The sequence below is a fragment of the Protopterus annectens genome, chromosome 11.part0 (assembly GCF_019279795.1).
Source record: "Protopterus annectens isolate FY-2018-M chromosome 11.part0, PAN1.0, whole genome shotgun sequence".
NCBI lineage: Eukaryota > Metazoa > Chordata > Ceratodontiformes > Protopteridae > Protopterus > Protopterus annectens.
Genome location: NC_056745.1, coordinates 1,085,278,335 through 1,085,291,417, shown reverse-complemented (window position 1 = coordinate 1,085,291,417; position 13,083 = coordinate 1,085,278,335). Strand labels below are relative to the sequence as shown.

Below are 13,083 nucleotides of genomic sequence, written 5' to 3'. Positions count from 1 at the left end.
TTCAACAGTCAGAATTTATAACAAAGTTCTCTCCAATAATAGTGCAAACACCACACCATACAGTCAAGACCCTATTGTATTTAGACAGACCCAGAGTTGTGAATCAAGCCACATTATCTAAGTGGATTATAGCTTTAGAACAGAAGAACATTTCAGTAGAGGTTGGGAAAAAATATACCTGTCTCAGCAGTTGCTTTATGAAGGAACTCCTCAGGTTTGTGAGAAACAAATGGACAAGGTTCCTAATTCACCTTTTTCAGACCAATTTAATACAGAGGCCGGGTGTGTGTATGTAAATGGCTCAAGATTTTATGTAAAAGGCATATATTATACAGGATTTTACAGATCATTATTTTATAAAGGAAATTTTAAATAAAAATTGGATGTTACTTGCAAATGACAAACAAGTTCAAAAATTACTTATAGGGTGAAAATAAATTGAAGGGTTTCAGAAATGGTAGCTGTGGTCAATGTAAATTTATTAAAGAAGGAACTAGTACTGTAATTAACAACATTAAGTACAAAACCATAGGTAAATTCAATTGTAATACCAGAGCTATAGTATATGAAACGGAGATAATTAAAACAGCGCATTTATGAGCACTATTATGCAGTTGCAAAAGGAGATACTAATAATATCTTGGAATTTCCAAATCATAAGTTTGTCTTTATGGTCTTGAAGAAGGTGGAAGACACTTCCTATGTAGGACCTTGGCAAATTTTTTTGGAAATACAAGAGTTATATTGGCAAATTAGAACTGGGGCTACACTTTCCCCAGGTCTCAATGACCACGTCTCTATTACATGTGTTTTGAAAAGGCTAGCTATTAATAGATAAACTGATATTGTCATGTATAAATAATATAGTGGCGATGTCCTGTGTTAAAGGAAATTAACATTGTTACTCATATTTACTGCTCTGTTCAATGATTTAGTGGCACAGTATTGGTGATTACCTAGAATGCAGCTATTTTTGTTTGGTTTCATCAATTTGCTCTAATTGATTAATTATATTTCTCTATATATATTTTTCTAGTTGATTAAAGGACTAGTTGTTGATAACTTGGTTAAATGCATTTTTTAAGGTTAATGTGGTTAAATGGCCATATACTTATTCATGTAATTATGAAGAATATTAGTTTATTATAATGGCTCTATTTTAAAATAATAGAATGGTTGCTCACTTATATATATTTTAAAGGGGCATATCATTCATTTTTAATATATTAAATAGTGTTACTTATGTTTCATTTTTAATGTTTTTTATGTGGTCATATGTTAGGTCAATATTATTAGTGTTTTTTTATGAGGATATTTTGAGTGATGATTTTCCTGTGATGCATTAATATGGAATGTTGTGAGCATTGTGCTTAGTTATTACATTTATTTTTGATTCATTGGGACTTTTAATTTAAGTAATTAAGTAATAATTGAATTGGAATGTTCTTCCATTTAGCATCACATGATGCTTAAAACACCAATAAAGAAAGTGTGTTAAAAGGAAAGAATCTTTATTATCGTTCTTTAACAGTTTGTGTAGCTTTTTTGTCACATACAGGATTTGCAGTTTAAACTAACACTATGCAACCAGAGACTCATATGATTAAGCTTCCTGGATATCTGTCAGCCCACCGAACAGAGTTGGAGTCTATGTTATATGCTATAAAGCAGTATGGAGACAGTCAGTTGAACATTATTAGTGACAGCTCCTATGTGGTAACAGTCCTTACCATATATTTGAACATTTGCGCTAGGAGGGGATTTGTGAACAGCAAAAGTAAACTTTTACAGCATGCAGCAGTTCTAAAGAAATTAAATGACTTAGGGTGAAAAAACAGAAATAAATAGAGCATCTGCAAAGTAAAGGCACATCAAGTGAAAGACAATAATCATGACATTATTGGCAGCTCCACAACTGATGCAGCACCAAAAAAAGCTGCCAAGCAAACGTTTCCTCTATATCCAATACAGTGGGAGGAGATTAAGGTGAAAGGTATAATGGAGGTTAGCCAAGTGAGATCAACAAGTGAGGCAGATCTGGCAAAGATCCAAGACATGCATGGGGATGCTGATAAAAGGGCACAATGTGAAGTTGCCAGTCCAGTCCCTGGAGTAAGGTTGTATGTATACAAAACAGAACAAGGGGCACTTTTGCCCTACATACCAAAAGAGTAAGCAGCTAATCAAGTACAACCATCAGCTAAGTCATGTAGGTTTTCAGAAAATCTGGCATATCATAAAGTATAAGTTTTGGAATCCTCAGCTGAAAAAACTATGTAATGAAATTCAGGAGGAGTGTATAATATGTCTGCCAGCTATCCCTACATTGAAAAAACCTCAGCTGCTCAGGTGCCATTGTAAAAAATCAGTTTTCGATTGCTTCAAAATATTTTATTGTAGTGAGTAACATATAGTAATAGCAGCAAGTATAAATGTCATAGCAGCATATTTACGTCAGCATAACTGGAAACATGAATATATTCAGTTCAGCATAGCTAAAAGCATGATTATAATAACTTCATCTGAACAAGTCTTGTATCAGACTTGACTGACTTGCTATTCTAAACACCACATATTATATAATTTCAGCTCAGTGATTTTCCTCCGTAGACTACATCCACTCCCCCTAACCTTGGTTCTCAGGCATTGTCTTATTTTGCAGCCTTGCAGGTGCCTGGCTGTTTCGTTATCTAACATTTCTTGATTCTTCCCTTGAGAAAGAGAACAGAAAAAGAACAGTCTGTAGCCTTCCCTTGGGAACTATTATCTCTCATGCTTGGCCAGCAAGGTTATTCTTTCGTTATGCTTTTCTAAAAATGTATGCATAAATGAAACACAATTTCTAGCCCTATTTTACCCTTTAGCTGGCCTAATGTCTAATAACTACCTTAAAATGGAAGTCACTTATCTAACAATGTGTTGTCTTAGTTCTTAAATTAGTTTCTGCACCTCTACGAATATAATATTCTGTGTGGTTGTTATTATTTGCCTTAAGTATCTGCATCCAAAATCGCACTCTCTCCTTATATCTTGATTTCATCCCCCAGAGACTTCATCATCCCTTTCCATTTTCTATTTTAACTTTCTGCTTGTGTTATGCCTGTGAGCCTTAAATGCACAGCTCTAAAATAGCCTTTCAAATCAGGCAATCCTAAACCACCTCATTCTGTTGGAAGGATCAGTTTACCCCAATTAAGTCCCCAATTAACTCTTGCCATCTTCCTCTCCCAGATAAATTCCTGGAACTTTTTATTAATTATTATCCACAACTTATCGTCTGGTTGATGAAAATATGCGTGATCTGTTTATAAAACTAAGGGGACTAAAACTGCGTTCACATCTTGTATATTACTATATATATATTCATAAACAAGAGCTTCTAATTTCTCTGTGTTTATAGTATCTTTTGCTTAGTCTCTTTGCCCATATCCTTAGATGCCACAGCATAAGCCTTTTTAATCCATATTCCTAAATACTTTACCTTATTATGTGCCATATGTATGACTACTGCTGAACCAATTTGTGTGTGGATACATAATTTATGGATATAGCCTTTGTTTTATCTTTATTCATTTTAAATCCTGAAAAGACTTAAAACTGCCTCAAAATGTTCCATAACACTGATATGTACATTTCCGTATTTATCAAGTACAAAATAATATCATCTGCAAATAAATCCAACTTTTCTTGCTTACCTTACCAATCATATCCCTGAATTTGAGTCCCTTATTTTCTTTGTTAGTGATTCTAAATATAAAGCAAATAACTAAGAGGAAAGAGGACATCCCTGCCTGATTCCTGTATTCAAACACATCTTATTGCAGAGGAACCCTCCCACTTTAATTCTTGTCTACGACTTCATAGATTCCCCTAATTAACCTTATTATAGTATCAGAGAATGCAGATGCTTCCATTGCCCTACTCATAAAATCCTAACTTACTCTGTGAAATTCTTTCTGCGCATTAAGACCCTCCAACAACAGTAATTTCTTGCATTTTGCTTCCCTCGGGATCATCATTTTTATATTAATGTTGTCAAATGGTTGCCTCCCTGACATAAAACCACATTAGCCCATATCTATCAATTTTGGCAACACGTTTGACATTCTTGTAGCTAGTATACCTTTATAATCATGGTTTAAAATTGAAAGGGGTGTATATTGAAGCTGTGTTTGATTGGTCTTTACCCTCTTTTTTAATACAACCACCACAGCTTTCTTCCAAGATGCTGGTGTTTCTATTCCCTATAAAATACTATTAAACACAATCTTCCAGATCTTTATCACTTTCTTCCCTCCTAACATCCAACCATCCACAAGAATGCCATCAGTTCCTGGGGACTTCCCTGCAGACTGATTATGCATCACTGCTTATATCTTATCTACTCATATCTTAATTATTAGTTGCTTAGCCTCATCTTCCTCCGACCTTGGTATAGTTACTTCTTCCATAAGCGTTCCCATTTGTGCTTGGTTGCCACATTCCTCTACTTTATACAAATTTGCATAACATTTCCAAAATGTCTGCATCTCTGGTTATTATTCTTGACATATGCACACTATGTTTGGCAAAAACTCTTTCTATGTTCTATTGCTGAAGTCATTGTGCTAAAAGTGTTTGTGCTCTGGACTTGTTATCCAAAATAGTTGCTTAACAACAATCGTTTTAAACGTGTGATTTATCCAACCAAATACTCCCTTATTTTCTCTTTAGCACTCTGCAGTTGCTCGTCTTCTTCAGTGAGATTTCCATTATTCTACAGTTCTTTAACCTTTGTCGACCCCTTTAAATAATTCCTATTCCTTTTCTACCATATATCTTTCTCTTTTATTTCAAGCCTATTTTTAAACTCTATTTACATTTTATCTTGATCGATATGTATCCCTTCTGAAGAAATTTCCTAATAATTCATGAATAATTTCCACCAAGCATTCCTTAAATTCCTCTCTTAATAACAGGTAGGTGGGAAAGTACCACTGTCTATTTTAACTTCATTTCCCTGCACTTTTGATTAGTTGTTATTGGTGCATGATCTGAAACAATTATTGGATGCGTGTCAACACTTACAACTAAATGTACATGCACCTGTGAAATATAGTTTCTATATAGTACCTTGGTGAATAATATGTAAATTCCTTCAAGAGTTCCCACTACTGAATTCCCATCTGCCATACCAAATATTTTCATTAACCTTTTCAGAAATCTACTCTTTTTATTATATTTTCCCCTTCTATGTCCCCCTGATAATCCTCATAATTGCAAATCAAATTCTAGACCACGCTTGTAATATTCCTAGCCAAAAGCTGATTATATCTCCCAAAGGTTTTTTAAGCTCCATAACAGCAGATTTTGATAATAAGTATATCTCAGCTTAATGTTCTTCCCCTGCCAATAGCCTCTATGACCACAAATCTACTATTATTCTGATCATTAACTATCCATCTACAAACTGGATCACCTACACTACTGCTAATAAAAATACATAATATTTTCTAAATAGATTGTAACAATGCAAACTTTCTAGGCCAGTTAGAGCACTTCCCTACCAGGGAATCTAACTGGCTGGACCTGGTCATTACAAATAATGGCACTATTATTCTTCTGCATGACAATAGTTAAGCTTTCCCTTATCGAATCTGACCACTGTTATGGAATTTTCATCTTTTGGATCCTAGCCAAAATTCCCAAAGTCTCTACTGTCTTTTGGGATTTCTCTAAAGTTACTTGCTGCAGATAGCTGATGATCTGGCATGGTTTAAGTGTCCCCCTCCCTCAAGGACCCAGTAGTCAACTATGCTACATTTTGCAGAGAGTTTATACACTTCCTTTAATGCCCATATCAAGAAGTTAATCCTGCTTTCTTTAACATAAATACTGAACTCCTTAGGAAGAAAACATTGTGGTGGAACACAAGCAAGTTCTATAGTAAAATAAACTTGACACCGTATGTAATAAATTGAAGACCTCTTACAAATTACACCAAATATAAATAAACTCAAAAACGTAAAGAACTTAAGAACAGAATCAAATCTGCCAAGGCTAGTTATGAACTTAAACTTGCCACTTCTACCAAGGACAACTATAAATAAATCCTTTTTCTAATATTTTATCAATCCTGGCAAAACTAACCAACGTGGCACTAAATTGATACATGACACTGTCTTAGCCCCTGTGGACTTAGCCAACATTTGAGCAGACGTATTTCATTCAAATTTCTTCACCCTATCTCCTTTTAGCTTTTCCCATGATGGCGTATCAGTAACCCCTCTAGGGTCACCTCTGAGCAAGTCCTAAAAATCTGTCTCACAAGAAAAAAAAACACCAGTACTACAGGACCAGATGAAGTACTTAATGCCTTCTTGTCAGTATAGAGCACTCTTTTACGAGCCTGTTCCTAGTTCTGATCACCATCAGACTCTCAACCAGGTACAGACCTGAGGCATGGACAAAAGCTGTAGTAAGTCTCTCTCCAAAATGGCAGCCCACCATAGATCCTGGCCACTACAAACTGATAATCCTGTAATGTAACACAGTGTATTACTCTGGGCCTCGTACAAAATGTCATCTGCAGCTACAGTGCCTAGATCCCAAACAATCTGAGTGTTTGAAGGGAGAACATGCCTACCTAGCCTGGCTAACTTCTTTAGAAAAGTCACAGTAGCACTGGATGAAGATAAATCAGTTCATACTGCATACCTTGTCCTGGCCAAGGCCTTTGATATCATTCCTCACTTTGCCATTATAGACAGACTAATTATACTGACTAGATTGCTAACTGGCTCATTGATAGAACCTAGCAAATTATAAATTGGGCACACTCTCCTCTAAAAGGCTCTCTACTAGTAGTATACCCCAGAGAGCTATTTCAGGACAAGTCCTATTTCGCTTCAATTTCTTAGCCATGAAAGTTGATGTCAAGGATCTCTGGCTGACCAGCTTTGCAGGTGACTGCAGATTTGGACCTTCTATCATCTCTCTTGAAGACTCTCGGGTTCTTCTACAAGACGGGCTAAGACATATAAACAAATGCTTCTGGGACCTTGGTTTAAAATTAAAAGCAAACAGTGCAGTATTGTGCCCTTTTGAAAACATGAGCACTTGTGCACCAACCACATAAATGGTACCATCATCAAAACCAGCAAAGTTATTAGAGACCTGGGTATTTTTGTACAGTGAACTCTCCTTCATAGACCTTGTATCCTCAATCATTAGAAAGTCTTCCTACCTAGCTCAGATGATTACTAAAGCTATACTTTCCAAATGACAGGATGTTTTCACCTGTCTCTGTCTCTCTGCTCCTCCCTTAATAGACCCGTAATAGAATGCAGTGATCCCTTCAGTATGTATCTGTTCAAACACATGGCATAATTTGAAAGACTCTGAAATTTTGTCACTGAGAAAAACAAAGACCTGAGGTGCTTGTCCTATATAAAGCACCTGAAAGATGTATCATTTTTCTCCATCTCATTCTGATTCATTCAGGGAGTCCTTGGCCTAGGATACAGGGTCTCAAATAACTGTGCACTACCAGACCTCCTCTACAGAAAAACAGTAACATCACTCATATCTGACCAAGATATGTAAATCACCACCACAGCATAAACAGAACATCCTGGTGGAACAGATACCTTTCCCAACGAATTTCTCTCCTCGGGACAGATGTTTCCTTCATATTAAACAAAATAGTTTCATAATCCTCTTTAGACACAACCCAGATGAATTAATGGGCAAATGTAAATATGCTGCAGGTCTGCCATCACATCCCCTTACGGAAATGGGAAACAATTGGTGAGAACTACAATGGCTATGCTTTAAATAATCCACCAGTTATCTGCCTAATAAAACCCTGTTAACCTGTGCCTAATAAAACCCTGTTAACCTGTGAGCATATAATTTCTAACTTTTGCTGACTGATGTCTGAGACAAGTAGGTTGATCAAAAAATCTTCTGTAGAAGGGAAAGTTCTTGCATTTTGTCAGATGTGGCGGAATATGTAAAGAAACATGCAGATAATGATGCAATGTATACCTATTACTAGCATTTCTGTCAAAAAGACTTGCAGAAGCCAGAACACTGTCGTTGTTTTCTATAACATTGTCTGGATAACAGGGATACTCTGAGAATATTGTATGTTCTGAAGGTTGAAGCCATAAAGATTGATTCAAAAGGTTGAAACATAGAATGCCAACTGACTTTAGCAACAGGTTTACAGAAGGCAGCGACTTGTGCTGAGATCGCGGAACAGCAGGGACAGGGTTTTCCCCTTTCCACACTGTAATGGTATCTCAGAGCTGGTATGTGTGTATATATATATATATATATATATATATATATATATATATATAGGTTTATTATCATAATTCCGACATGCATCTTGTCGACACCACTACAGCGAACTGCAGGTGGTCGAATGGTGATAATGTCGAACCCGACATTGTCGAAGTACAAATCTTGCCCCTATCTCGACCCATGTTAAAGCCCGTATGGAGGTTGAATTCGAGATGTACTTTCGGCAATGTCGGAATTCGACATTGTTACTTTCGCACTTGAGAGTTGGAGATATTGGCATTCGACTGAATGCACTTCAGAATTATGATAGTAAACCTATATATATGTGGCACATCTTCTACTCAGAGGCGATATCTGCTTAACATACAAGGCCATGTCAAACCCTGAGCTAGGTGGGGGTGTCAAGTAGGTGGACTCTGCCCAGAAAAGACACCTCAGGGGCAGAAATGCTTTAGCCAGAATGATAAAGTCCCTGGATAGACAGTTGCAGACTATCATTGCCAAAGCAAGAGAGTCTGTCAGCCATCCTATCCCATGCTGACACATACTGGATCCTCCTAGAAGGACACCATATTTAACTTGTCCTTGATTTCTGATATCATTCTAAGCGATGGCAGGAAAGCACACAAAATCAATGTGTTTCCTGACTCCACCACATAAAACTTAGCAATGTCAGCAATAACCTTCTGTATTTCCCCATGAGTAGAATGCCTAAGGTCATCCAGCCTCATGTGGGCCACCACAAAGTCATCGTTATATTGGTCAGGACTATGGAATTTAACAGCCCTTACAGTCCAGGATTGCGGCTCCAGAAAGACAGGTGTCACTCAGTTCTTGTCCAGCCTCACAAGGATAGTGTCAGTGTGCTTCGCAGTAGAGTCCACAGTTAACAAAACATTTCCTAAAATAGATGCATTTGTTCTAGACTTTAAGGGTTTCCTGGTATGCCCCCTTGTTAAGTATGTCTAATGGAGTTTGAGGTTTATGTTGATGTATTGGTATGACCTGCTGACCCGCTGACTGAGATGTCTTTGGCCTAAGGGCAATGACTTTTTAACTGCCTCATCATAAGCAAATATAGTGGAAATGTTTTGTGCTGTGGTAGTGTGCGAGTGGTATTGAGCAAATTCATAATGCCATGGGAGAAAAGCCTCTGGAATCATTTAGTTCTTACACCTCTTGTGGCAACAATCAATTGTTTGCCTCAAGTACAAATTTCATATGTTTTTTTAACATCACCGAAACATCACTATAATACACTTAATTACCAGGTTTGCGAACTATTTGCTATACTGTTCAATGGAAAACAAATATGCAAATGATGAAATTAACAAAAGCAAATATTGTTTTACTTCACTGTGCAATAAATTCAGGGTTTTCTCTTTAAGTTAAGGGTGGTGTGTGACTGGATTTCTTCTTTATACGGGGTTTACAAGACTTTATCACTCCAAAGAAGCACAGATTTCTTTGTTTTGATAGTTTGGGATTCTGTCTATTTAAGCAATAACCCACACCTGGGTGTGGGTAATGCTGTATTTACCCACAGTTGGTGTGGTTTGGTCATGAGGGCGAAGCCCGAGTGGACAAACAAAAACAACCGTGGGTAAATTCAGCATTACCCACACCCAGAAGTGGGTTATTGCTATTATAAAATGACATTATTTAAGACAAAAAATACTTACTTTTCTTAAATAATGGCATTGTATAATGCCTCTGTGCTGCCCTTCCGCAGCTGTCTGGTATTCTGCGGCAGTTCTGATGTACTGCGCATGCGTATGCTTATGCAGTACATCAGAGCTGTGTGTGAAAGCAATGGAGAAAGGAAGATCTCTGTTGCTTTTTAAAAGGTGTCTCACTATGTTAAGAGAGTTTAACATACTGAGATTGCTTTAAAAAAAGCAACGGAGATCTTCCTTTCTCCGTTGCTTTTTTTAAAGAATTTCGCTATGTTAAATGAGTTTAACATAGCAAGACAGCTTTAAAAAAGCAACGGAGAAAAGAAGATCTCCGTTGCTTTTTTTTAAGATATCTTGCTATGTTAAACCCGTTTAACATAGTGAGATTACAGCAACGGAGCTCTTCCGTTCTCCATTGCTGTGTAACACACACAAAAAAAAGACTTATACTAATGGAAAAAGTCCGGGCGACCGGATCTTTTTCTATTAGTAAAATTTGATTTACAACAGGCACGCTGACCAATCAGTGTGCACGTTTTGGAATATTAATGGGGGGGGGGTCATTGTCTAATTACCTATTTAGAATAGTAGTCTTTTAATTGCCAGTACAGTATAAGCAGTGATGATTTATGTTTCTAAACTGCATAGATGAAGGCAAAACAGCCTGGTGAGACAATAGTTTCAAGTATTGTATACTGGTTTAGTCATGACCTAATCTTTTAACATGAAAAATATGTGCTGCACAATTAAATATTCACCGCTGATATCACTAAGCTTAAAAATAATTTTTTTTAGAGTTGTGCAACCTGTAGTACAGAAATGTACAATAGTTTGCTGTTCGTATTATTACATTCAGCCTTCTTAGCTTCTTTAATCCCACTGCCTATTTAATATCCTTTTTTTTTCAGTTGGATGCTGTGTTACAGCTTTTGGCATTGGCCTAATCTTTGTACAGCGTTCAGGAAATTATTTTGTGACGATGTTTGATGACTATTCTGCGACCTTGCCACTTTTGATTATTGTTGTTTTGGAGAACATTGCTGTTGCGTGGATTTATGGGACAGATAGGTAAGTGCAGAGTTTTCAGGCTTCTCCAACTTTAATGTAGACACATTTTTAATTTAATTAAATTATTTCTGTTATCTAGTACGGGAATGAGGCAGCATTTAGACAGTGCAAAGTACATAGTTAACTGTTGAATATGAATGCATTATAAACCTCAGTGTAAGACTGTCCTTCCAGACAAAACCACTACTACAACATTTAAAAGGTTTTGATGTTTTGTTTCCTATACTGACTGACATATGATTAATTTTCCTCTAAAATATGTTTTAAGTGTACAGTCACTATAAAACATTGAAACACCTTGCCTCAGCGGTTTACTCTACTAGAAAAGTAGTTGCAGCAAGTGCAGTTTTGCCAGCTGATAAAGGTCAAATAAAATGTCAGCGATGCAGCAGGTCATATTGGACTTCCCGCAACTACTTTTCCAAAAGACTAAAGCACTGCGGCAAAGCATTTAAATGTTTTAAAATGGCTGCTAAGGTGAAACATATTTTAGAGGATAATTAATCCTAATCCTGTGCATCACATGACAGCTGAAAAAGTTAGGAATGATAAACTGAAATCTCTCATCCAAGTTGACATTTGGGCAGACATCTCTTAGTGTGGTGGGTCTTTCCCATGAGTGTATGAAAATGTGATCGTCATACATGATAAATGCTTATCAAATTGAAATAGATTGCAGTGATTGTAGCACACAACTAGAAGAAAAAACAGATTCACTTTTTTTTGTTCTCTTCTGTTTCATTTTTTCTGGCTTACCGAAAAGCCTCTATCCTGGGCTTACCAGCCTCTTCTATAGATTCTGTACTATCTCCCTTCTAAAACTGGGGCTTGCACACAACCTAAGGCTATCTTGAGGGTATCGTGCTGTTTACTGCTTCCACCAGGAGAATTTTCATATATATTATCTACCCCTTGGTTCCCTACCCCCCTCACCTGTGATCTTCTGTTTAATTCCAAGTGCTACTCCCCTCTGTGGACCACGTTTCTCCACAGGGAATACCTAGACAAACACCTCCCTCCGGAATGGGTAAACCCATCCCTCCCCATCAGCATCTCAGACACCTGAGCTGCTAATCAAACCTGGGTCACCTGTGCTGCATTTAGGGCTTTATCCTACTAAACCATGGCACTGGCTTTAAAGGACAGATTCAACTTTAAGTCCGGAATAGGGGTGCCACCTTTCGTTGTGGATAAAATCAGACCAAGGTCATGCCCCTTACATCTCCCATAACCCAAGCCATCTCCTCACCCTCTCCCGCCCACTTTCTCCCCATTTTGTGATGTAATTGTCAACTCCTGTGAGAGTTGAGATTGAAGGGAAGATAGTGCAACAAGTTAATAGTTTTAAGTACCTGGGAGGGGTGGTTGTGGAGAAGGGGAGTCTGAATGAAGAAGTCAAAGTTAGAATCAAAGGGGCTGCAGCCAACTGTCATAGAGTGTCAGGTGTAGTCTATGACAGAAGAATTCCAAAGAAGCTGAAAAGTAAGATGTACAAAACAGTGGTGCGACCAGTGCTGTAAGGTACAGAAACCTGGGCAGCAACGGAAGAGCAGATGAGGAAGCTAGAGGTGATGGAAATGAAGTACCTGAGACAGGTAGTAGGATCACACTGTGGACAGTTGAAGAAATAAGGACCTAAGAGCAAAAGCCAGAGTAGCTCCAATTGCAGAAAAGATCAACGAGGACAAATTATGGTGGTTTGGGCACATGTGCACAAAAACAGAAGACAATCTCGTTAAGAAGATTTGAGGCAGACAGGAAGAAAATAAGAGGAAATGAGGGTGTCAAACAAAGAGGTGGATGGATTGTGTGAAAGAAGATCGACGACAGTCAGGCAATCAGGCATGAGTTTTGAACAAGGCAGGAGTGTGACACTGAAGCGAGAGAGATGATGGCAGTTAACACAACACCCAACCCCCTGTGGAAAATGGGAAAAAGGGGGTTGATGATGGTGATTATGATGGTCATCATGTCAGATGAGGAGGAACACCCTCTGTTTTTCCATTCGTGATGCCTTTTTTTTTGCAGATTTACTATGCTTTTCTGTAAA

At 37.5% G+C, this 13,083-nt stretch overlaps 1 protein-coding gene across 1 annotated transcript in view; it reads left to right on the top strand.

Moving 5' to 3' along the window:
- Positions 1–13,083, top strand: part of SLC6A15 (solute carrier family 6 member 15) — a 587,241-nt gene that overhangs the window by 461,814 nt on the left and 112,344 nt on the right. Inside the window, exon 15 of the mRNA XM_044088435.1 lies at positions 10,874–11,033. Coding sequence (XP_043944370.1) covers positions 10,874–11,033 — 160 coding nt within the window. The remainder of the gene's footprint in view (positions 1–10,873; positions 11,034–13,083) is intronic.